Source organism: Pinus tabuliformis, chromosome 1_2, assembly GCF_031772625.1.
Source record: "Pinus tabuliformis cultivar Carrire ecotype Pingquan chromosome 1_2, CPIR1, whole genome shotgun sequence".
Lineage (NCBI taxonomy): Eukaryota > Viridiplantae > Streptophyta > Pinopsida > Pinales > Pinaceae > Pinus > Pinus tabuliformis.
The window spans coordinates 612,384,038-612,410,482 of NC_142298.1; the positions used below are offsets into that span (position 1 = coordinate 612,384,038).

General features: G+C 36.1%; 1 protein-coding gene, 1 long non-coding RNA gene and 1 pseudogene across 2 annotated transcripts; 2 read left to right on the forward strand and 1 right to left on the reverse strand.

The window, feature by feature from the left end:
- Positions 1-4,769: 4,769 nt before the first annotated feature.
- Positions 4,770-22,383, reverse strand: LOC149207124 (ABC transporter B family member 15-like). The gene is made up of 7 exons (XM_089393847.1): positions 22,303-22,383; positions 8,591-8,617; positions 7,986-8,443; positions 7,322-7,862; positions 6,370-7,239; positions 5,278-6,275; positions 4,770-5,136 (listed from the first exon to the last, which is right to left on the reverse strand). Exons 3-7 carry the CDS (start codon positions 8,426-8,428, stop codon positions 4,770-4,772), a joined length of 3,219 nt encoding a protein of 1,072 aa, XP_089249973.1. The 5' UTR covers positions 8,429-8,443; positions 8,591-8,617; positions 22,303-22,383.
- On the forward strand, positions 9,611-13,145 carry LOC149207125 (uncharacterized). The gene is made up of 2 exons (XR_016251982.1): positions 9,611-9,951; positions 12,560-13,145. It is a non-coding gene; the product is annotated as an uncharacterized LOC149207125 (long non-coding RNA).
- A 2,761-nt stretch (positions 22,384-25,144) lies between the features above and the next one.
- LOC149207126 (cytochrome P450 750A1 pseudogene) lies at positions 25,145-25,651 on the forward strand (annotated as a pseudogene).
- The last annotated feature ends 794 nt before the right edge of the window (positions 25,652-26,445 follow it).

Below are 26,445 nucleotides of genomic sequence, written 5' to 3' on the forward strand. Positions count from 1 at the left end.
CTCTTTTAAAATAAAAAGAGATTTGATTTCTCCCGGCACTCCCAAGATGCAAACCTCTTTTAAAGTAAAAAGAGATTTGATCCCTTCCCACACTTTGTAGATCTAGAGTTAAGATAGATATATGCTAGTATATTAATTCGACCCAAAGCTTTTTACATCTAGTATGACAACCATGTTACAAGTTAGTTACTTAATGTTGACTTAGTCAATATTAAAAGTTAAAAATAATAATTATAATTTTTAATTATATATAATAAAATAAAAAATTAATTTTAGATTTAATCACACTTAATCACAAGTTTGATGGATGAACTTTGCACAATCAAAGTGCCCTAAGTGTTTTTCAGGGTGTTGAATTGATATATGCAATCAAAAAACCAGTTAAACAACATAAATCAAGTTTTAATTATAAATTTTTTAGTCAAATTCCAACCAAAAATCTAAAATCTCGAAGAAGAAAAAAAATAAATAAATAAAAAAAAATCTCATTTGGTAACAACTCTTTTTAATAAAATCAAATTTAGAATAAATATGACCCTCTTTTAATAAAATCAGATTTAGAATAAATCTGACTGACGTAGAAATTGCTGAAAAAAAGATTTTGAGGGCCTTCCAGCTACATAGTATCGCTATGAAAGAAAAACTTGTGCTCTTGTGCCTTCCTAATGACTAATCTAAAATAAATTTATCTGTTAGCCGTCGCGATTCGCGAATATAATAAAGTTCAATATTGGTGGAATAGCGTTCAAATGGGAGGAGTGTCGTACATTGTTAAATGATCTCGCATTCCTCGCCCATGTCCAAAGTGCGTGTTCCAAATATTTGCGCTAATATTTATTTTTAATTATTGCATTCTAAATATTTGTATAGGTTACTCATTCGCATTTATCATCGTATTTTTGTGGTCCATTTTTTTTTATTTCTCTGTATTATATAAGTTGGTTCATCGGTAGTTGGTACACTTATTTTTTAATAACTTCGTCCAACTCTTTGATATATTTGCTTTTTATTGGTATTCTTTTGGTTAATTTTATTTAAAAATGAGCAATAATTTTTGTAGGTTTTTTTTCCTAAATAAAAATTTGCAATTTAATCAATAATTATATAATTGTATTTAGATCAATAAGCAGAAATTTTGAATAAATTGTTTTTTTTTAACTTTATTGTATTGTATATGTTTATTTTGATGGGTATTATAAGAGGCATTAAATAAATGCTTTGGATTTGAAGCATTTTTTTTGTTATTTCATTTTAATTTATTGTATTGTATAAGTTTATTTTCATCGGGTGTTATGATAAGCATTAAATCTTTATGGATTTGACGCGCTCTCCATTTACCTCCTTTCTACACATGCCACCTATTTTATGGTTAATTTATGGGACCTCACCTTCCAAGGAGGGTGGTAGAGGTCTCTTGGCACGTTTTATCTATTCATATACATGAATTGAATTCATTCCACCATGTTCTTCATCTCGGGCCACTACTTAGAGCTCTGGTTGATCCTTTGACACCTCCACCTATTGTTTCCCGTGATGGCCATGCACTTCGAGTCTGGTTTGATTACTTGGTGTGTTTCCTTCCCTCTGCTTCACTAGATTTCCCTCCTATATTTGTGGCTTTTTTAAATGGTGAAGGCTTGACCCCAAGCTCCTCATCGATACAACTTTCCTAGGAAGTTATCAAGGCCTCTCTCTTTCACAATGGCCTCTTGCAGCTTCCCTCTCATTTTTGTCCTAGTCTTTATGACACCTTGGTGCCTTTAGTAGCCATGACTCGTCAACAAGGTTGTTGCCAATATGGAAGTGGTGGTAGTGGCACTTCAGGGGGCTCTCCAGAAAAACTGAGTTATGAATCTTTAACCCTTAACTGTCATGAACATGTGCCTCCACACGTTCATGGGGAAATCCATCTTGTGGAAGAGGAAGTTTGAGAAGAACGATTAGTCAATCTTAATTAAGAAGTCATGGAAGACATAGTCCCTTGGGTTTCAGATACATGCAACTCTTAGGGCCGTTAAAATCACTATCTCGATACAGTGCAATTGTAATGCCATGTTAAGTTGTTGCCAAAGAATATTCTAGTTGATTGGAGACAAACTCAAATCAACTTAATGCACAAACTAGATGAGCTTAGAGATCTTATGCTACAATGCAATTGTAATGCCATGTTAAGTTGTTGCCAAAGAAGATTCTAGTTGATTGGAGACAAACTCAAATCAACTTAATGCACAAACTAGATGAGCTCAGAGATCTTATGCTACGCTTAGGAACAACCCATCAACCTCAATACTTCATTGTCCTTCTAATGCTCATGCTCCCTATATTTTATCATCTCAATTCTTGATCTTCATGCTAGCCCATCTAGGCTATTGATTTGTTATGTTTAGAGTTTATGTTTAGTGTCTTTTTCTGTTGTCTCAAACTCTTCAATCTCTAAAGGTTTCCTATTTTGCTTTTTGTTGTTGGTTTCCCCATGGTGAGGCAAAACTATATTTTGGAATTCTCAAGTTTTGGATATTTAGTTGAAGCTAATTTTGTTAGCCACTGAGTAAATATTTTATTGTCTTGGATCTTCGAAACAATAAAACTAACATATCTAATGTAAATATTTGATATTTTAATACAAAATTAGCTAAAAAGTAAAAATATATGGTATAAATTTGATCATTCTATGTTATCATATATTTTTATGTAATAAATTCTCTAAAAAAGGTTGAGAAATGCTCATTTGATATCCATTGCAATTTCTAATTTATCTCAATTTTCAAGTAAAAAATGGCCTTGTTTTTAGGGCGTCCAATACTAGGTTTTGTGTCAAATTGTTCAGCCTCGCCTATCCTACTTTTCTCTTTTTTAGTATTTTAAATTTTGCAAACTCTAACTTGTCTTTTTTTTAGGATTGAAGATTTTGTAGACTTATTTATCATTTCAAATATTAAGGATATTTTATCATGTTTTTCATTGATAATGAAAAACAAGTTCTTATGACCCCTTATTCTACACATTTACAACTTTACATTTTTTAAACTTATAATATCTTTGGTTTTAATGTTATTGTGCCAAGAGGCGCTCTCAATCTAGTATGGCAGAGATATTGTAATATTTTATTTAACATTTTGACTCGATCAAAATAAAACAAAATTAATTAAATTAAAAATAAAATAAAATAAAAGCATAAAATTAATAATTATAAGTATAATTATAATTAATTAATAATTAAACTAGTATAGATCTATCTTAACATCCATCTAAACTCCTGATCTACTAAGTGTCAAAAGGCATCAAATCTCTTGACATGTAAAATTTTTTTAGAGTGAAAAGATATTTGATCCCTTTGGTCCCTTGATAAATCCGAGTTAAAATAAATCTCTTGAAATACAAATGTGGTTTAGAGTTTAGAGTGAAAAGATATTTAATCCCTATAAACTCTTGATAAATCTTAATTAAAATAAATATAAACTCTTGATAAATCTTAGTTAAAATAAATCTAGATTAGTATTATAATATTCCCCTTATGTTATACTTTTGTCTTTAAATTTGTAAAATAAACTTTTAATTATTCAATTAAATGTTAAATTACAAATTACACTATGAAAAAATTATTTTAAATCCTTTAAATTTAAAATAATAAACACTAAACCACTATAAAACTATTTATTTTATTAAAAAATAATTTATTTTAAATCTCAAACAACATTCTTGTACAAACCTCTTGTCCGTAAACCCGCCATCAAAAGTAACTTAAATGCTTGCACATCAAATTTACAGTTTCATATATATATATGCGTGGCCAGGTTTATACAAACAATATTAGGTTATCAAATTGATGGTTATCAGTTTTTGATGGTCTGTTATATTAGGTTTTGAAATACAATGTATTCTGCTCAACCTACTTCTATATCCCGAGGCTTCACCGTGGGAATCCTATTAATCTACATTGTTTCTCTGGTTAGAACTTGGATGCCTTCCTCTACGTACAAATATGAAAAGAGTGAACTCAGCTTACTCCAGCCATTACTCTGGTGAATCCAGAAGGACATTTTTTTTCAAAAGCATTGCATAATTACCTAGCTGGCCCATGTATACGCTGTCTTCATTTTATTTTTTAAATTCACTTTCTTCTGGCTACATTAAACATTGCATGAGCTCTGATTTTCTCCTCAGATTTCACAGTAATATAAAAATACTACATCAGATACTGAACGAGTTAATTGTCTACGTGGATTTCAAAGATTAATTGTCTACGTGGATTTCAAAGATTAAGTGAAAGGAGACGGCCATACTCGAGAGAAGATGATCCAACGACAGCAATTAGGTGTCATCGACGGAGATAAGGACGCCGATTTTGATGAAATAGATTCAAGGTGACAAGGACATTAAAAAGAAAAAGACTAAGTTGACAAAGACGTTAATGTGTGATAAAGTATAATTTATTTTAAAATTAAGAGACTATTGAGCAAATATATTCCATCGTTTTCACTTGAAATTCCGAGTCATGTCGAGATTCCGTGCAAGAAGCTAACTGATTTTATTATAATTTGGATGATTCGTTACAACATATAATTATGACATCAACGTTAAACGGCCAAACGTCATACAGATGACACTACAAATTCCAAATTTGGCCGACGACATTTTGAATGATTTAGGGCGTGGACAAATAACGAAATTAAATTCAACTTCAAAATTTGGCTGAAGGCATTTGGAAAGATTTAGGACATGGATCACGCCAGAATACTTTTGACCCTTTGAATGAGGGAGGTGAGAATCTAGTGGTAGCCTAGCTGGATACTGACGAGAGAGTAATATGGATTGCCTTTTCCTTTGCTCATCAGATACGAATGACTTCCCTGCTCAATCACTTTCCCATCTTCAATCACAGCAATCGAATCAGCATTTTGAATGGTTGTCAGTCTATGAGCTATCACAATACTCGTTCTTCCCACCATTATTCTGTCCAGGGCCTCTTGAACCATCTTCTCCGATTGGCTGTCCAACGCACTGGTGGCCTCGTCCAGCAGTAATATGCTCGGATTCTTTATGATCGCCCTGGCTATAGCAATGCGTTGCTTTTGCCCTCCCGATAATTGCACTCCTCTGTCTCCACAATTTGTTTCGTATCCTTTCTCCAAAGAGCTACACAAATCCAAGTTAAATTCACTGCCATATTCAGTCCGTCCTAATTTATTCCAGAAACAATCTGCTTAACCACAGCTGATTGAATATATGTATTATTGCATAAACATTCTGTTTCAATTGGAAAATTGCAGTATTTACCTAATGAAGTCATGAGCATTCGCAGCCTTTGCAGCTTCGATTATCTCTACCTCGCTTGCATTCTCTTTTCCGTAGAGAATGTTGTCTCGAATGCTTCCTCCAAACAGCGTGGGCTCTTGACCTACCAGAGCTATGTGGTTCCTCAAACTCTTCAAATTGAACCTCCTGATGTCGCTGCCATCGATTTTCACCGATCCTTTTAGGGGATCGTAAAACCTTTCAATTAATCCAATGATAGTCGATTTTCCGGATCCACTTTGTCCTACCAGAGCCATGCTTTTGCCTGCTTTTATGCTCAAGCAGAAGTTCTTGAAGATCATAACACCTGGACGAGATGGATAAGCGAAGTCCACGTTTCTCAGGTCCACGTTTCCTTCTATCTTATCCGCTTTCTCGCCTCTCTCATCCTCTGGGTTTATGCGGCTTTCTCTGTCCAGTATGCCAAACACAGATTTGACTGCATCGGATCCTTTAGCAATGTCGCTGCTCATAGTTCCTGCTTCTGCTATACCTTTTCCTGTGGTTATCAGAATGAAGAAAATTTGGAAAAAATCTTTGGATGTGATTTGTCCTTTTGATACAAGATGTCCTCCATACCAAAAGTTCAAAGCCGTATTGCATAGCGTGATGCATTGCGATGTTCCAAGAGCAAATCCCGCAAACAAAGATTGTTTGATAATCTCTCTGCGAGGTTCTTCTTGACTCTTTTGGAAGAGAGAGAGGATCTTCTCCTGTAAAGAGAAGGCACTAATAGTGCGATGATTAGCCACAGCCTCTGCTGCGAGTTGACTACCTTGATCTTGAGCTTTTATAGCCTTTTGAGACATGGCCTTGAGGAGAACCCTTTTAGTGTAGAAACATAATACAATAATGGGTTGCACTACGATTATTACAACTGCAAGACGCCATGCTATTATCAAAGCCATCGAGAAGGCTATTACAACAGCTGCCGAAGTTTCTACAAGTAACGATATACGATCTCCGACCAGAGATCTCACCTGTATCACAAATTGCATATTCGAATAATTAGAATACTGTAACACAATTCACAATTTTATTGGAAATATTAAAACTTTAAGGTCAGATACTTGCCACATTAGCATCTGTTGCTAGTCTGGAGCAAACAGCTCCACTAGAATTCTCCTCATTATCGAACCACCCAATCTCAAATGTAAGGATTTTGGACAGCATCCGCTCTCGAACCCTTTTAGTAAGATATTCCCCCATAGCTGCAAAATTGTAATGCTGTAACATGTTTGCTGAAAACGATATTACTCCCACAGCCACAAACATGAAGGAGTAATATTCGATACTGGATTTGATCTGGTCATGGTCCTGAAGGAAAAATACAGATACAACTGCCCCAAGGAATAAGGGAAAAACAGGTTGAACTGCTCCGGAGCCTAAGGCTCCTGAACAACCCAATAGAGCATGCCTCCATTCTGGGGCATTTAAAAGAAACAGTTGACGGAATGAAGCGGCGGAAGGGAGCTTGTCTTCATGTACCAGTTCTGGATGGGTTGATACAGACGCGTTCGAACTCGATCTACAATATATGCTAGAACTCCTTGTTACCAAAGACTGGTCTAGCATAGTAGTGCCTTCGAATCTATCATCTGGCTTATCTGCCGCAGCCTGTTGTAGTTTCACCAAAGCAGCGTATGCTCCATTGGGTTTACAGATCAGATCTTCATGCAGCATACTTGTCTCGATCACATGACCACTTTGAACCACCGCAATCATGTCTGCGTTGCGGATGGTGGAGAGGCAATGAGCTACTACAATAGTTGTGCGTCCAACTGAAGCTTTGTCTAGAGCATCCTGAACGATTCTCTCTGACTCTGCATCTAGAGCACTTGTGGCCTCGTCTAGAAGAAGTAGACGAGGACCCTTGAGCATAACTCTTGCAATAGCTATACGTTGCTTTTGCCCTCCCGACAACTGGACTCCGCGCTCACCCACCTGTATTGCCCAAATGAAGAAAGTAAACTCAAATTGACTGCACTTTAGAAATGAAGAATGAGAGTAAAAACCTAAATATTACCTGTGTGTCATAACCATCTGGTAGTTGACTAATGAAATCGTGAGCGTTTGAAGATTTGGCGGCAGCAATAACCTGATCCATGCTGGCTCCCTCTTTTCCGAACAAGATGTTCTCCTTGATCGATGTAGCGAAGAGTGCAGGTTCTTGACTTACTAGTCCAATTTGGGAACGCAACCATTTCAATTGTAGCGTTTTAGTGTTCACTCCATCCAGCAAAATCTCTCCAGCCAGGGGATCGTAGAACCTCTCTATCAACGCCACAGCCGTAGACTTGCCGGACCCGCTTCTCCCCACCAACGCAACAGTCTTGTTTGCGGGAATGGTTAGACAGAAATTGCGAAATATCTTGGATTCTGGTCGAGATGGATATGCAAACTCAACGTTTCTAAATTCAACTTTACCGCTGACCTCTTTCAATATTTCTCCTTTTGCATCTTCCCAATCAATGATCGGTTCTCTGTCAACCATCTCAAAGATGCGTTTACAAGCAACACGTGCTTCTGAAAAGTATCTGATATTCGGAAGCGCAGTCCCTAGAGCTCTGTAAACGCAACAGTGCTTTCAGAGATTTTGCTTGAACTTCAAAAATGTGGTAAATTTCCCGTTGTAGGATCAATTATAGAAGTACATGAGAAAGAGAGATGAATAGAGCGAGAACGCTTACAAGCCACCCATAAGTATGCAACTTGAAGCCGCGAAAATCCTTCCTCCGCTAGCGCCATGATACATTACCAATCTGCTACCGTACCAAGAGTTGAACGCCCAGATACCGAAGGTCACTCCTCCGCTTCCTACTGCCAAGCCTTTGACAAGACCTTGTTTAAGCCCAAGCTTTACAGTCCCATTGAGCGCATCGGAGAACTTAGCCATTGTCCTCTCCTCTCCAACGAAGGCAAAGACTGTCCTAATGGATGAAAGAGCTTGCTCTGCAATATTACCGGCTATATTATATGCTTCGGTGAACTTGCGAGAAGTCCCCACCAGAATCCGTCCATACATTATGCCGGGAATGATCAGCATGATCACGAAAGGAAATGACGCTAATGCCAGTCTCCATGTCAAGTAGAATGCCACAAAATAACTACTGAAGAATAAAGAAGTATTCATGACGAAGTTGGGTAGCTGAGGATGGACATTCTCCCAAGAGAATTAGCAATATTAAAATTAGAAAACTTAGTAAAGAGTCCAAACGTTGATAAATTAGATGAACTTAATGAAGAGTCTCAACATTGATAAATTAAATGACAGAATAGAGTAATAAGATCACACATTTTCTGCTAAAACGTCCTGTATAACAGAGTATCATTACGCCATAAGGCGTTTCCCTCTGAAATGAACTCTCCCAAATGCCTTTCTGTCCTAATCGTAGCCATTAGATCTTTTGTTAGACGATTGAACAAAAATCAGCCATCTCATTTAATAAAAAATGTTTTAAAACATTAAAAAACCTTTAAAAACGTTTCACTTTCCACTTGACATCTTTGCGCCCAGCTTCCGGGAGAGTTCTTGGAGTTTATTGTTGTTTCCGTTTACAATTTCCGGGAGTTTATCACTGTTTCAGTTTACGGGCTCCAATTTTTGTTTGTATGGTCGAATCGGCATTGGCAATGGCATCCCCTGTATCCTCATGCCCCCAAAACTCTTCTGAAACTGAAATCGGGATAGAAATTGAAAGTTCGCCTCCTCGTTCTCACAATCTTCATCCCGCAGTTTCAGCGATTGACGCCTCGTCCTTCGTGGCTGCAACGATAGCCTTCACCTCATGTAATTCCCACAGCAATCACAACTTCTATTGTGATGTATTTATCAATCACAGAGGGCCGGATGTTAAGAAAACCTTGGCTAGCTTAGAGATATGGGAAGAGAAATTGCGGAGGCTTCAGGATTGGCCCGTCGTATTTGGCGTTGGACAGAGAACATTAATGATCTGTTGGAGCATTTCTCATACGTAAGTGCCCACATCAATCAAATCTTTATAAATTGTTTGATATAAATGTTTGTAAATTCTCTTGTCCTTGTATTTCACCAATAAACAGGTATTTCACCAATAAACAGGAAACCACAAAAGTGCATGGAATTAGGGCGGCTGGTGTTCATAACCCAGATAGCGATGACAAGAGCTCTCAAATATCATGCTACAAAAGCTGGAGTCACCAGCTGCTTCAGCACTGCGTGAAGAAGCTTTGCCACAATACAACTACGAAGAAGTTGCAACTTCTTGATAGTAAAGGTGATCTGGTGGAGCTATTTTTGAGGAGGGTGCGATTACCAAACCTTAAATGGCTTCGCTAGAATAAATGCCCCTGGTTTTCTCTGCCTTCTTGGATACCTATGAAGAACCTTAGGGTTTTAGAAGTGCGGGGGAAGAAATTGAAATCTTCCAGGGCCTTACATTAATCCATCACCTGCTAATCAATACATAATCCATCCTTTGTTGTACCCAAAACATGTTGCCCTAATTCCCAATTGTACTTGTAAAGCTGCTTGCTTTGGATCCCCAACGGCTTTCCTTCCCCATTTCATCGGCTATCTTCTATAGCAGAGGGCTCTGTTTCAGCATAAATAATACTTAAAGCCCGTTTGAAACAGATAATCTTTGTGACATCTGAAACAGCGACTGGGCTATAGAGGTAAGTTGAAAGGCTTCGTCTTTTTTCAAATGAAATATCGGTGTTTTTCTGAATATATAACATATGTGTGAGAGAGAGATTCAATGCAACTGTTGCTTCGGATCAGGGGAATGGAATGTGAGGGTTTTGATGTTTTTCATGTCAGCTGTGTATTTTTCGGTCTGTATGAACGAAATTTTAAGGAATAGTAGGAATTTGTTGTTCAATAGTGCCATGTTTTTATTGATGTGCATAATTTATGTGCTTCTTGATTAAAAGAAATCAAGGTTTTATGGCTTGGAAAAGGATGCGATCAGAGCGGTATATTGATTGGATGAGATCAGTGAATAGTTTGTATTTCTAACAGTAATTCTCTTGTTGGGGGCAGTTATGGGTTTTCTGAGGATGATTGTTCCTTGTTCATCAACAGAAGAAGACATTTTGGTTTGTTAGGGAAAGGAATTCATGTCAGCTGTGTATTTTTCAGTCTGTATGAACGAAATTTTAAGGAATAGTAGGAATTTGTTGTTCAATAGTGCCATGTTTTTATTGATGTGCATAATTTATGTGCTTCTTGATTAAAAGAAATCAAGGTTTTATGGCTTGGAAAAGGATGCGATCAGAGCGGTATATTGATTGGATGAGATCAGTGAATAGTTTGTATTTCTAACAGTAATTCTCTTGTTGGGGGCAGTTATGGGTTTTCTGAGGATGATTGTTCCTTGTTCATCAACAGAAGAAGACATTTTGGTTTGTTAGGGAAAGGAATTATGTGAATTTAGTATTGTTGCTGGGTTTTTTTGAAATGTTGATTTCCTGATCAGGGAGGGTTGTGTTTATTAAATAAAATCTAAGAATAAAAGCGAAGGACAAAAGTATGCTCCCTTGAGGAGGGAATTGCATGGATATAAGATTGTTGCTGGATTTTCTTTTGCAGGGTTCGTTGTCGGAGAGGGTGTTCACTAAATATATCATAGTATTTTATTTATTGTTCATTAAATATATCATAGTATTTATTTATTCTTTAAAAGCCCTGTTTGAATTGCTCAGGGTAAATTGGGGAAAAAACGCCCAGGTCGTTTGAGTACTCTTGAGTTAATCTGCTCATGCTGTGCTGTGGTTTTTCTGGTGAGTTTTTTCCAGGCAAAGTAAAGTGTGGCATTGATCTGTTCTTTTTTTTGAAAATTCTAATGATCTGAGTTCTTTTCAAATGTATCCAACCCCTGGGGTCAAAGTTTCAAGTTTTAGCCAGTCATACTAACCAACACCAAGACGGACCGACAAAAAAATTCAGGTCAGACCTTGACCACAATTAACTTGCTGGTTATTCAACTCACAGGGCAATGGACACACTCATCGCGTTAAATACAAATGCCAAAATAAAAGCTCTCCCTTCGAGTGATTTCTTTTGCAGAGGTTTCTTCGTTTTGATTGTTATGTGTGAGCAGTTTCCTTCTATCCCAGTGCAGCAAGTTCTCCCTTCCGAATCTGGGAGTATTGCAATTGTTGTAGCTAGCTTGTAACATTCAAATTGGGATTTTTTTATCTAAGAAGCTGCCAGTGACTCGTGAGGGGTTACGTATTCCACCAAAGTTTCCCAAGACTTGCACCTGAATCCAACCTCAAACACAAATACAAGGTACCCAAGGAGGAAAGACGTTGCCATGGACACTTGAAACCTGGTGGGGCATAACGGCACCTTACTTTTACCAACCAGGCAAGCCTCTGTTGACCTGTGTTGCCAAGTTTTTGCTCAACTTTTTCTGAGTTTTCACCAAGTCCAAGTCCAACTCTTACACTCTAGGCAAGCCTCTTTTGACCTGTTGCCAATATTTGCTAAACTTTTCAGTTTCCACGAAGTCCAATTCCAACTCTTACACTCCTTTTTTAGGGGGGAGGGGAGAGGAAGGGGGATCTGATAGTTATATTGCTGAAGGGGATTCAGTTGTCATCCATTCAAAGACTACAAGCTGCCATAATTACATGAAAATAGCATTCCCCTTACCTTATTCTATTCATACATCTAGCTTTTCACAGCCATTTCTTAAGTGAATCTAATGAGCTGTTGTTGAATAACTATGGATTCTAGAATGGAGAATTCATGAATCTTAGTTACCCCTTATTTGGGTAAATCTTCAGGCATTCTGGTAATCTCTGTCACCACAGGAAGTGGGGAGTCGATATCTGGTTAGGCACTCTAGACAGATTTGAAATGCTCACGACTGCCCTTCAGTAGAGTTGTGACAAGAAATAGCTGTAAAATGGCCTTGTATCTTAATCTGGACCTCCTTTGCCTCATAAAAACATGAATAAAGGAATTGTATGATGTAAGGTTCTTGCAGGAATTTTTTTATTCGCTGAATGGAATAGATCATGTTTAAAAATATGAAGCGAAAAAAAGGAAAAATGTAGAGTCTTATGGAAGGAAGAAATTGTATGTGTGCAAGATTATTGGGTTTTCGTTTGAATAGTTTCTTGCCTTTCTAGGGAATATGGTTGTTCATGGGAATAATCTTTTCACAAGATTATTGGCTGATTGGAGAGGATCATGTTTTATGTTCATTGATTGGGATAAATATGCTAGCAGTTTTTTGCAGTAAGGTCTTATTAATCTTGTTGGATTGTGTAGGGAAGGGAGAACACTCGTAAACGAGATACAATTATATATTCAAGTTTTTCTCAGCTGCATCTTCTTTATGGCTTTCACTTTGGTGATCTCCATCCCATTTTTCATTCTTGTTATTGCCATTTGTGTGTGCTGTTACTTTCTTGGCAGAGCGAGGGGTCGTCAAGATATCCGAACACAACCACAAGTATTTGGAGTACCAATACCTCCTCCAAGCGTTTCACCTTCAGGTCCTTCACCTCCTCATTCCCCCAAGCAGGACAAATCAATGAATGTATGAGACCTTTCTTTTGAAACACACATATATTTGTTCATACTATCACACCAAGACAAGTGCCATTCTTTCCTGTCTATTTGTTTAGATGAGATCGATCTTCATCTGGAAAAATATGCTAGTATTATGCATTCTGCCTTTTGTTTAGATGAGATTGATTCCTCGTCTAGAAAGCATGAATAGTATTATTGTATTTCATTGATGGGGTCTGTAAATTAGGTCACCAGAAGATTAAAAATGTCTGTACAGGGTGTTGTGCAGATGAATAGATGTGTTTTCAGTATTATGTAGATAGTTACATATTCATTTGCCTCTATGAGTCATATTGTATTCTTCACATAAACAACCTGGATTGCAGGTACATTAATACGATAAGAGCAGTAACTCTTTTCTAATAGTTGGGAATTATAAGCAACATTCCATCTTTGTTTCTTGTGCGTGTTCACTTTCTCTTTCAGAAATGAACATATAACTTTCCACATTAGATTCATCATTGTATAATCCCATATTTGTGTATTCAAAATGTTCCCTATTATTTGAAAGTGTATATAAATCTTTTACTTAATTAATTCCACATGGATATGAAATATTTGTTTATTATCCCAGTGAAATACTGTGAAATATTATGCAATTTTTGTTTATTATCTGTTCAGATAAGCCTTTAGCCTAATTTGCATGTGATAATTGTATGTTAAAGATGATACACCAGGGATTAGGGCAACATATAACTATCATATGGATTAGGGCATTCATCTCTGTAGTAGATAAATAGTACGTTGTACTATTTGTAACTTATTATATTCATCATTATCATTAGTATTTCACATGACATGGACATGTGTAAGATGGGATTTGCATGCCCTTTGTATTAAGCTATGTATTTCTCGTGCCTGGGATTCTTATTTTTGTTATTTGTAGATAAGTAGTACGTTGTACTATTTGTAACTTCTTATATTCATCATTATCATTAGTATTTCACATGATATGATGGGATTTGCATGCCCTTTGTATTAAGCTATGTATTTCTGGTGCCTGGGATTCTTATTTTTGCTTCCCATGAACTACATTAACTGGCGATCTGAACTTGTGATGTGTCGTAATGCATTTACATGCTTGTGAGCTCTTTTCCTCTTTCTTGAAAGGAAGTGTCAAAGCCATTCTCTAGAACATTCATGTGTATTTTGCATGTCATTTGATTCAAAGCACGAAAATTAAATAACATTGTATTCTTAACAAATTGGATGATTCTAGGGAGTTGGAGAAAGGAACATCATTAACAGGAAGGAACGTCATTGATGACTTGAGTCTGAAAGACTGTCCACCTGTTAAATCTATTCAAACTGTTGTCAGTGTGATGATAGTTTATGTATTTTTTTTAATAGTTTACCTTAGCTCTGATAGTTCGTTTATAGTTTCTTGCTTTTTGTCATTAGGTATCTGCCTTGATATGCATGCTTTTTGGCATCTTCTTACTGGTTGTTTTCTCACTACTGCATTGTACTGTTTTGTGAGCATTTCTTGAACATTAATATGTTTATCTTATCTTAACTTGATATGTTTTATGTTTTTGTGGTTATTTGTTGAACATTAATAAGTTTAATGTGTTGGCTCAAAAATATTTTATACAGTAAAAACCACATATTCAATGTCAATAGGTATAATTGTGAGAATATCCATTCTAATACATGTTATCACGCAAATCTGCATGATGCTTTTAGACAGTCAACCATGTCATGGTTGAAAGTCTCTCCATTTAGAATGTTGTTTTCCACAAATCTGCATGACACTTTTAGACAATCAACCTGAAAGACTGTCCACTTGTTAAATCTATTCAAACTGTTGTCAGTGTGATGATAGTTCATGTATTTTTTTTAATAGTTTACCTTAACTCTGATAGTTCGTTTATAGTTTCTAGCTTTTTGTCATTAGGTATCTGCCTTGATATGCATGCTTTTTGGCATATTCTTACTGGTTGTTTTCTCACTACTGCATTGTATTGTTTTGTGAGCATTTCTTGAACATTAATATGTTTATCTTATCTTAACTTGATATGTTTTATGTTTTTGTGGTTATTTGTTGAACATTAATAAGTTTTAATGTGTTGGCTCAAAAATATTTTATACAGTAAAAACCACAAATTCAATGTCAATAGGTATAATTGTGAGAATATCCATTCTAATACATGTTATCACGCAAATCTGCATGATGCTTTTAGACAGTCAACCATGTCATGGTTGAAAGTCTCTCCATTTAGAATGTTGTTTTCCACAAACCTGCATGACACTTTTAGACAATCAACCCTGTCATGGTTGAAAGTATTTTCATTTAGAATATTGTTTTCCACAAACTTGCATGACACTTTTCGATAGTCAACCTTGTCATGGTTGAAAGTCTCTCCATTTAGAATTTTGTTTTCCACAAACTTGCATGACACTTTCCGATAGTCAACCTTGTCATGGTTGAAAGTCTCTCCATTTAGAATTTTGTTTTCCAGTCTCATGGGGGTGCCTCAATCAACTAAATGTTCCTACATAAAACTTCAATTTCATTAGCCTGCAATACAAACTAATTAAATATCTAAAGATAATAGCAATAACAAAATTAAATATCATGTAAGAAATAAGTGTACAAACATTAACAAAAGTAAATTCAAAACAAGTGCACTCTAATTACCATACCACAAACATAATTTAATTAAATCATGGATTAATCAAGAAGTTGACTGCACCATAATGAGTCCTAGGTGACAAGTTGCCATGAGTTCCTTCACATGCAGTGGACGTGGTGGTTGGAAAACAACAACATGGAAAGGTGAGGAGTGGTCGAGAAACTAGATCAGGGAAAGGTGAGGAGTTTGCTATACAAAAATGTCTAGAAAAATGAAACGCCCAACACCTCAATTGTTGATCCAATGTGCCTATTACAAGAAATACTTTCCCTCAAATTAGTAAACCCAATTGCTAGAAGTGACGAAAAGTTGAGAAGACCTAAAACTTTGTATGTGTAATTGGTATTTATCCTTTTTCCTTTGTAGTAGTGCTTTTTGTATTTTTCTAAGTTCACTATGTTCTTTTCATGGTTGAATCTCTCTCCATTTAAAATGTTGTTTTTGAGCCTCGTGGGGGTGTCCCTATGAACTAATTGTCCCTGTATAAAACTTCAATTTGATTAGCACACAATGAAATTTCATTTTTGATTTGTCGATGATAATAGCAAATAAATTTGGAATGGTTGGGATTAGATATCTAAAGATAATAGAAATAACAAAATTAAATGTCATGTAAGAAATTAGTGTGTGCAATTTAATAGAAATAAATTCAAAACAAGTGCACTCTAAACCACCATCCCACTACATAAAAAATTATTCAATGGTTTCCAATACTTTCAAAAAGTTTAGATCAAACATAATTGAATAAAGCATGGATTACCCAAGAAGTTGGCTTCACCATGAGTCCTAGGTGACAAGTTGCCATGAGTTCCTTCACTTGTGGTGGAAGTAGTGGTCTGAAAACTAGAACATGGAAAGGTGAGGAGTTGTTCTCTACAACCAAAATGTCTGGAAAAATGAAATGTCCAACACTTGAATTGTTGGTCGAATGTTGTTAAAATTGGAAACTAGGGCCAAATTCCATGTGGGTCATCTTATTCATGGTTGATAATGTTTTTTTTAGATTCCTCTCATCGAGAGGTGTAGGATTGATCTAAAGATCATTTGATTCCGATAAGTATTTATGGAGATATGAATTTATTTTGATTATGGAATAATTATCAAGTCGACCTACAACTCATGTAGGCTCAGAAGCTCAATAGTCGCATCTATTCAATCATCAACAGTTGTGTATAAATATAGGAGGTCTTTTCTTCATTTGGACTCACTCAACTCATCACATCTCTCTCTCTCTCTCCTCCATAGAAAAGAGGCATTTCTCTCCTGTGCAGAAAGAGACCCTTCTCTCACACGTGTGGAAGGAAGGTGTAGAATTTAGGGTTGCAACTGCAGAACCAAAGTTTGACTAGTGTTGACGATTAGTCTGCCTCTCAAAACTGCACTATAGGTGAATCTGGATCTCCTCTGAAGGTCGCATTTTTTGGTGAAGGAATCAAGCCGATCCGACGGTCGGTTTGCAAGATATTGTTTGCCCTAGTTTGGCAGATCTAGGGTTTGCTGCTGCTGATGTAAATCAGATTTATGTACTATTTCTCTCTACTGAATTATTGAAGATAAAAGAAGATTTGATCAAAGGGTTTCCCCACATTGGGGTTTGTCCTTGGTTAGCCGCCACATCTTGTGTCTCTTGTCTTGGCTTGTTTTTTGTCGATCGTTTAATGTTCTATCTGCACTTTACTTTATGTACATGTGATTGCTAATTTGTGGATAATAATAAGAAATATAAGTAAACTGCTATAAGCATAGAACATACCATAAATTAACATGGTATCAGAGCTGAGGTGAAGACAAAGCCCGAGCAAGAGCAAAAGCAATCACTTAAGAGAAGATTGGCAAGGCTATCTTAAAAGAACTATGGGGTCCTCAACACTCTTCCTTGCTAAAGACAAGCTCCATGAGAAAGCTGACTATCATGGATGGAAGATGTCTATCGATCTAACCTTAGAAGATCAAGGAGTGTTGGACCATGTGAGAGGCAATATTGTTGAGCCTCCATCAAATGCACTTGCTGCAGCCAGGAACAAATGGAAAACTGGTGAAGTCAAAACAAAGAAGATCATCCGGGACTTTATCGACAAGCGCTTGGTGGCCTACATCTCCGACCTGAACACCTCCAAGGAAATCTATGATAGACTGGTGAGTTTATTTAAAGTTAATGATGCAAATCAAGTTTTGCTTCTTAGAAATAAGCTGAAGGAAATTAAGAAGGGCAAAGATGAGAGTATGCAAGCATATTTCTTAAGAATCACTGAGATCAAGAACGATCTCCTATCTATTGGGGAGACTATTACTGATAGGGAAATGGCACTCACGACTCTTGGAGGATTACCATCCGAATGGTAATCCCCAACATCACATAAATGTCAAATTAAATGAAATGGAAAAGGTTATGCATTGATGCCATTGGAATATTTGTTTTAAATCCTAGCTACGAATCTAATTATGTTTTCCTCTCTAGTAGTGCCTTCTGTATTTTTCTAAGTTGACTATGTTCTTTTCATGGTTGAAAGTCTCTCCACTTAAAATTTTGTTTTTGAGCCTTGTGGGGGTGTCCGTATCAACTAATTATTCTTGCATAAAACTTCAATTTGATTAGCACACAATGAAATTTCATTTTTGATTTGTCGATAATAGCAAATAAATTTGGAATGGTTGGGATTAGATATCCAAAGATAATAGCAATAAAAATATTAAATATCATGTAAGAAATTAGTGTGTTCACTTTAACAGAAATAAATTCAAAACAAGTGCACTCTAAATCACCATCCCACTACATAAAAAATTATTCAATGGTCTCCAATATTTTCAAAAAGTTTAGATCAAACATAATTGAATAAATCATGGCTTACCCAAGAAGTTGGCTTCACCATGAGTCCTAGGTGAGAAGTTCTCTGAAGGAATCCTAGTTTTTTTTGTAGACTTTAACAAAAAATTTCTAAAAGTATTTTAGGTGGTTATCAAAAAAAAATTGTATTCATTTTTTTGGAATGGTAAGGTGTAGATCCAAACATAAATTACAGCCTATATGCCTATATCAAGTCCATCTTGCAGGAGCATGCACACTAAACTAGAGGAAAGCCATGAAAGGCATAGGGTAAGATCATATTATGAAAAGTATGCTTCAGACAGTAGGATATATTTAAGACATCATATTGGACAGAAGAATATATTTAAGAGTTCGTATTGCTTGTAGAGTGAAGAAATTATTGGTGTTGGGCTAAGAGTTTTCTTCCATCTCTAATACATAGAATTTGGTTTTTCCTCTTCCCCTCTTTCTCCCTTTGTATCTTCATCTATACATCTATTGCAGTTGCCACTGCATAAATTCTCCCAGAATTGTTATGCTTGTGGTTTTATTTTCTATGTGCATAATAATATAAGGTCTTGTTTAACATTTTTGCAATATATTCTTCCTCTTTCTTCTTTGTATTCCAAGCACTGTGGCATATCTTCAACCTAGGCTAGCACTATTTCAATTCCATGCCATCGATGAACAATTTCATTTTCCATTTTTCCATGAGGATACAACTATATTGTAGTGACCCTTGAGCCATCTTGAAATCGATGAACAATTCGATTTTCCATTTTACCACAAGGATACAACTATATTGTAGTGACCCCTGAGCCATCTTGAAATTGCCAGAGTAGACTTTTAAGGTTTTAGTTTTTATGGTTATTAATCGATACTACAAAAGGATTATTGTGTTTGATAAGTTTATTAAGCTGTCTGGTAATGGCACCTCTTGTAGCTCAATGTTTTTTACCAATTGGTTGGCACATTAAAAATTCAGTCGAATTAGTTTATTGCGTTAAGGTGGTTTGTTTCCAAAGTGGATTGTTAGTGGTTGAGTTCTGTCTATTAACTGATTGCTCCATTGAACCTATTGCCATTCCATGTTTGCTATTTCAATTCAGTTCAGATTGGGATGTTTTCCTTTTATATGAACTATGTATTGTTTTTGAAGCATGTTAAATAAATCAGCAATAAAAATTTGGACTCTACCATATATCTCCCTTTTCAGATTATCCATGCCTTCCACTAAGAGATGAAGTTTATATTTATGTCTGCAGCTCCTCTTGTAGGCTACAGAAATATGTTTACGATAAGATCTCAAATGAAATACCTGAAGGGCCTTACTGTCTTGTTTACATTCATACCTCTATTCAAAGGAGTGAAAACTGCCCCGGTGTGTCTACTTTGTGGTTGATCTATGAATAACTTCCTCCGACTTTTAAGGAAAGGCTTCAGGTGGTGTATTCCCTACATCCAGGGCTTCAGTCAAGACTGTTTTTTGCAACCCTTGGCTGTTTCTTCTTGACTGCAGGGTGAGTATTAAGGTGAGTTTGCATTTTGATTCAAATAATTCATTAGAACTAATTGTTGCAGATGTGCTCATGCAGTTTTTGATGTGTTATGCAGTTTATACTGGAAACTGAAGTATGTAAATCGTCTAGAATTTATCTGGGATTACATTAGGAAGGGACAAATTGAGATTCCTGATTTTGTGTATGACCATGATGATCAACTAGAAGACAGACCTTTGATGGACTATGGTGTTGAAACAGATCCCTTTCAAGTTTATGACATGGCTGCCATTGGATCATCTGATTCTTGATACTCCTTGAGATGGGCCTCCTAGGCACTGTGCAAACTTTATCCATCAATTATGGCCATTTGTTGTACATCATTTTATTTTCTTGCTTTTCCTTCTATATGCAAATGTGAGTGATCCCTTTCCAAGTGACTTCCCTTGACAAGAGACTGTGTTCTTGAGAGAAGGCACTTTCTTGTTTTTCTATTGTAGTTTAGTTAGCAAAAATCCTTGTGCTATAAAATTATGCCATTCCGCATTGGGTGTACACATATGTAAATAGGCAAACCTGAAAACATGGCATCATGCAGTTACTATGCTTTAGTAGTTCATCTTGCCGAAGGTGTTGATGGAAAAAAGGGTGTGTAGTGCAGAAGCATGGTGCAGATTATTGTCATTGGAAAGAAAATCTACTTTTTTTGTTAAAACTTGGCTTTCAAAAGTTTCAAAAGCATGCCTAGCACACATTGTCTGCAGGGTTTTTGCCTCAAAGCTAGCCAATTTCCACTACTTGACTGAAGAACTACTCTTATAGTCAAATTTGTATTTTCACTGTTGAATTAACTTTTGATGTACCTTCTATGTACAAAATAATATATCCTGTCATGAAGAAAAACTTCATAACTCTTCCTGTTTGCTAAAATTTCAAAAATGTGCAGTGTTTATAATATGTCTGGTCTTCTTCTGCATCTTGGATATCACTACAAAAGCTCTTGCATGGTTTCTTTGTGTTTGTGTGATCATAATTAAAAAAAAAAACATGATTAACCAACTATTCTCGACAGACATATTTATAACGGCTTGAAAACGAATTACTTGTTTTGCAGCGCTTTCCCTTCTCTGAAAAAAACTGCTTGAATCATAATGATAAGTTTACTTGGACAATGTTCAGTTATCTGAATAAAAATCCTTTTTGAATGAAAGATAGGTTACTTGGACTATGTGGATTTTGGTCCCATCAAATCATGAAGTTTTTTCTTATGTTCATGGATCTTTTCTCAATGATCATCAACTTTACAACATCGGATCAGTAAATTTTTCCCAATTCAGATTCTAGAGCATGAATAATTCAGCTTGAGAGGCAAACACACCTCTGAGCTCACCAAATTTAGCTGAAACGATATTGCCAATTTGTTCTTACTGTATCACACCTGGGCTATATCATTATGCCTGTATGGTTGATCTTCTTGTCCGTGCAGGGCAACTGGATGATGCACATGCCGTTATTAAAAATATTCCCTTCAAAATTGATTTTCGGGTGTGGGGAGCCTTGCTCAGTGCCTGTAGGATTCAGAGATGGTAGCAGGGAGGATTGTACAGTAAAATTTATATGTTCCATCACTAGAATATGGCTAAGCTTAAATGGTGGGGTGTGGGGAGCCTTGCTCAGTGCCTGCAGGATTCAGAGATGGTCGCAGGGAGGATTGTACAGTAAAATTTATATGTTCCATCACCAGAATATGGCTGAGCTTAAATGGTGAAATTTGCAAATGAAAAGAATTAAAGAGGCAGCTGCATGAGTTGTAAAGCAATTTTATCAAAGACTATGGTCCAATACATTGTGAACAGGTGTAGCATTTTGGAGTCACTCCAAAATAAGGCAAATCATCAGAATTCTAATAAATGTTAATATTATTGGATGTTTTAGTAAAGTCTCAATGATGTGTAATTCAATCAAACATAACACAGTCATTTCTCAATCAGAAATGTCTTTATTCCTAAAACAACCTACAATCTACAATTCATGAAAACTTCCCTTGCCAAAGTTCAAAATCAGATGAGGACTGAAGGTTGGAAAAATTCATAGCCGCGTCAATTTTGTTCATTATGCTTTGGGGTTTGCTTTGGTAAACTTGAAATGTGGCTTAGAGGTCACAATCAGAGGAGGATTGAAGGTTGGAAAAATTCATAGTTGCATCAATTTTGTTCATTATGCTTTGGGGTTTGCATTAAAATCTCCATAGTATTCATGGGATGCATAGCTATAACAATCATCAGACCAGAATGTTTGCAAGAGATCAAGAGACCCATATCTACAATTATATTCCAAGAAGAGGAGGTAGTAGTAGATTCTAAATAAATTAGCAATGCAACAACATAAATGTTTGCAACAAATTTAGAGAGATCCACCTTCTTGAATAATGCACACACTCCATGGATAATGGATTTCTGCACTTTATGCCTTACGGCGTTTCCTTTGCAACATCTGGTGCAAATGCTAGTTAGTAACACTGGTAACCACTTCTGCTGTGGTAGTTCTTTGGGTGTCGAAGAATCCCTCGCCCTGCCTCAATACCGCCCAACAGAACGCTTCTGATCAAAGAAAGTAAAGAAAAGCATTAATCATAGATAAGATCATCGAAAACCATTTAACTATAGAAGGTGTGAAAGAAACAGGAAGATGTAATACCCACCGAGAAACGCAGCAAAAAACGCAGCGATTGATATATAGAGCAGACGTAAAGTATACTGCGCAAGTAACCATCACCGACACATTCATCAATATGTAATATGAATATTATGCAAAGTTTTGTTGTAAAGGAAATGATTATTACCGTGTTGATAATACGACGGAAATCTCCTGTGGATGCCGAACCAAAATTTCCTACTGTGTCTATCAAATTGCTTAATACAAGCAGGCGCATCAAAGGCATGGTCATTCCATCTGTAATGGCTCCTACAGTGCCGAATGCCATTAGCCACAGATCAAATGAATCGGCATACTTAAAAAGTTTCCATATTGAGATGCCTGAATCCTTCGGACGAACAGCCGTGTTGCTTTCCACACGATCATGCGGTTTAAGCAGGTCTGGTTGTTCTTCCAGATTTGACATCTGTATTTGTTCCCTTGCCATATTCTTCAGTGCAGGAAAAACACGGGAGTCCTTCACCTTTGTGGATCATTCAGCGAAACAATGTATTTATGTATAATAATTGCAATCTGCAACCAGAGGTCTTTCATCATCCCGGTCCTTAATCATTGATTCCTTAGGTCACATCTTGATATAAAAAAGTCCTATAGAATTAAAAATTGGATTCGAATTGACTTATTAATAAATTTGTAATGAATTACGTTGCGAAGACCTTTAATTATCCCGGCCCTAAATCAATGATTGTTCAGGTCACAGGTCACATCTTAATAAAAAAGTCCTAGAAGATCATATTTGGGAGAAGGAGCCCTTAATTGGCAATTAAAAAATGATTTCAAATTGAGTTATGAATAAACTTGTAATGAGAAAGTTGGTTTTTATTTTTATTTTTTAGTGAACTAATTTAGAATATGGGAGATGGAGATTTTAATTGGCAATTAAAAAATGAATTCAAATTGAGTTATGAATAAATTTGTAATGAGGGAGTTGGTTTTATTTTTATTTTTTAGTGAACTAATTTAGAATATGGGAGATGGAGTCTTTAATCGGCAATTAAAAAATGAATTCAAATTGAGTTATGAATACAAATGAATTTAAATTGAGTTATGAATAAATTTGTAATGAGGAAGTTGGTTTTTATTTTTATTTTTTAGTGAACTAATTTAGAATATGGGAGATGGAGCCCTTAATGGCAATTAAAAAATGAATTCAAATTGAGTTATGAATAAATTTGTAATGAGGAAGTTGGTTTATTTTTATTTTTTAGTGAACTAATTTAGTTGTGAAATTAATTAATTGTGAAACAATTATTATTGATTGATTTATCATTATTATTTAAAGAAAATCATATCATCTGAAATTATCTCATAATCTGTAAGAGACTTTCCCTCCTAAAACATATCTCTAGATCTTAACCATTAACTTGTTTTCTCTTAACTTATTTCTTTCCGTCCAAAAAAACACCAACAAAAATTAGAGTATCATGACTTGCAACTTCTGAATGACTTGCGACTTTTGAATGTCAGTTGATGTTTGAGCGAATATAAAATACTAAACCACGGATACCGGCGCCAGTGAACAATGAACATAGAATATCAAATCCATCCAAACGTTTCATAATGTAAATCAGATGTATGTTTTCATTAATTACGTCTTAAGGCGTTTTCCTCTTAAATGAATTCCCTCTCGTATCATCTGTGTCTTTCTTAGCCTTTGATTTAAGTGTTAGACACCTGTGTCTTTCTTAGCCTTTGATTTAAGTGTTAGATTTAAGTGTTAGACGATAGAAATAACCTTGACCATCAGATTGAAAAACGGTATTAGTTCATTGCAATTCTCTACGGGAAGAACGGTATTAGTTCGTTGCAATTCTCTATGGGACTTATGAATATTCGTCATCATCTCTGGTGTACCAGAGTATTTGTCAGAGATCGTTAAAGCTCTGTGTGCCTTATAGCCATGAGTGCCTCGCTGGAATGTGTCAGTCTTTGTGTTGTAGTCCGGCTAGTGACGGGAAATGCATACATAATTGCTCGGCTTGCCCTGGAACCAGGCCCTGCTCGGAGGCGGGGTGGATTCATCAAGTGTCTGGGCCAAGAAGTGTTCCTCAATTCGGACTCCCATAATTGTTGCGGAGATGGCCATGGGGATGGGGATCATGGTTGTGAGCATTCTGGTATCTTTTGCTGTCATTTGGGTTCGGTTCAAGCTCAAGGCCGACCCTCCTGAAACCATGACAACTGCCTGCAAGAGTAAGTCTACAAGAGCAAGATAAAGAGCGATGTCTTCAGCGGGAGCTTTTGACATTGGAAATTTTATTCCTTATTTGGACTGGCTGGATTTGCAAGGTATCTATCGACGAATGAACGAGGCCAACAAAATATTCGATTTATTCGCTTAGAAATTCATACATGACCATATGGAGCATCGCATGGACTTATCCTTGGATGGCCAGCTGGGGGCTGAAGCAGAACATTGTAAAAGCTTTGTTGATGTGCTGCTTCAGATCTAGAGTGAGCAGCAGGATGCCCAAATCACACGAGAAACCATCAAGGCAGTTATGTTTGTAAGTCTCTCGGGCATCATTCCCTCTTTCAGTTTTCTAATTCTTAATACTCAGTCACTCCACTCCTTCTACTAACATGAGAAATGAATTGAATTTGTCATGACATGTTCGCCGCCGGAATGGAGACGACGACCATTACCATAGCATGGGCAATGAGTGAGATGCTCATAAATCCCCATGCAATGAAGAGATTACAGGAAGAAATTGAATGTACAGTTGGCAGCCATGGAAAATTTAATGACTTAGATGTGGCAAGCATGAAATACCTCCACAGTGTGTTGAAAGAGACTCTGCAATTATACCCAGGAGTGCCGTTATCGGCTCCTCACGAATCTGCAGAAACTATGACAGTAGAAGGATATCATATACCGAAGAAAACAACGTTATTGGTGAATGTGTGGGCCATAGGAAGGGATCCTACTGTATGGGGAAAATATGCTTCAGAATTCAAACCAGAAAGATTTGTGGAGGAATTCAGTGGACATAATGATTATACGGACTTAACAAATACTCAAGACTTGAGGATGCTCCCATTTGGGGCAGGAAGGAGAGGATTCCCTGGTCCCCCTATGGCTCTTCCCACGATTTCGCTTGCATTGGCTCAACTGCTGCACACTTTTAATTAGAGGTTTGAAGGTGATTCGTCCCAACTGTATATGAAGGAAGCGCATGCAATGACACTCCCAAGAGAAATTCCTCTCTTTGCATTCCCAAACTTGAGGTTGCCATTGAATTGTGTTTAGAATTTGGAAAATTAAGAAGATATAGGTTTGTAGTAGCCCACGTCTTCTCGCCAACTTTAGCGTAGGCTAGTAGTTTCTTTAATGCATTGTTTTGAGTGGCTATGTGATATGTGATCGTTATTGGTGATGTATTGTGATTAGTTGTTCTTGCAAATATTATGGTAATTTTGATATTCGCATTATGTTTAAATAAGTGTAATATGCAGGGTTATTGCTTAGTGTTTGTTTTTTTATGCAAAAAATAATTGATAGCAGAATAATCCAGGTGAGAATAATTATAGAGTAGTATAATAGAGTTTGAATAATCAAATTATTTAAGAAAATTAAAATTTATTTAACAATTTTTTATGATAAAAATGATTGCAAATACAAGTGGTTTTATCTGTTTGAGGCAATTTTTGGTGATATATATTGATCATGGATAGATGTTAAAGATGTAATGGATTCTAATTAAATAGGTTTTATATAATTTGTGATGGGTTATACAAGCAAAAAAAATATTTTCTATCGGTTTCATGGCTTCATAGATTTTATATCCTAAATATATATTTTGAAGTCTTTATCTCATTATCAAATTATGCATCTAAGCATGTATTGTTGAAAAAACATTTGTCTTATATATGTATATTTACTTCTTAAATTTCTATGTTTCTCAATACACATACCTTAATCAAGTT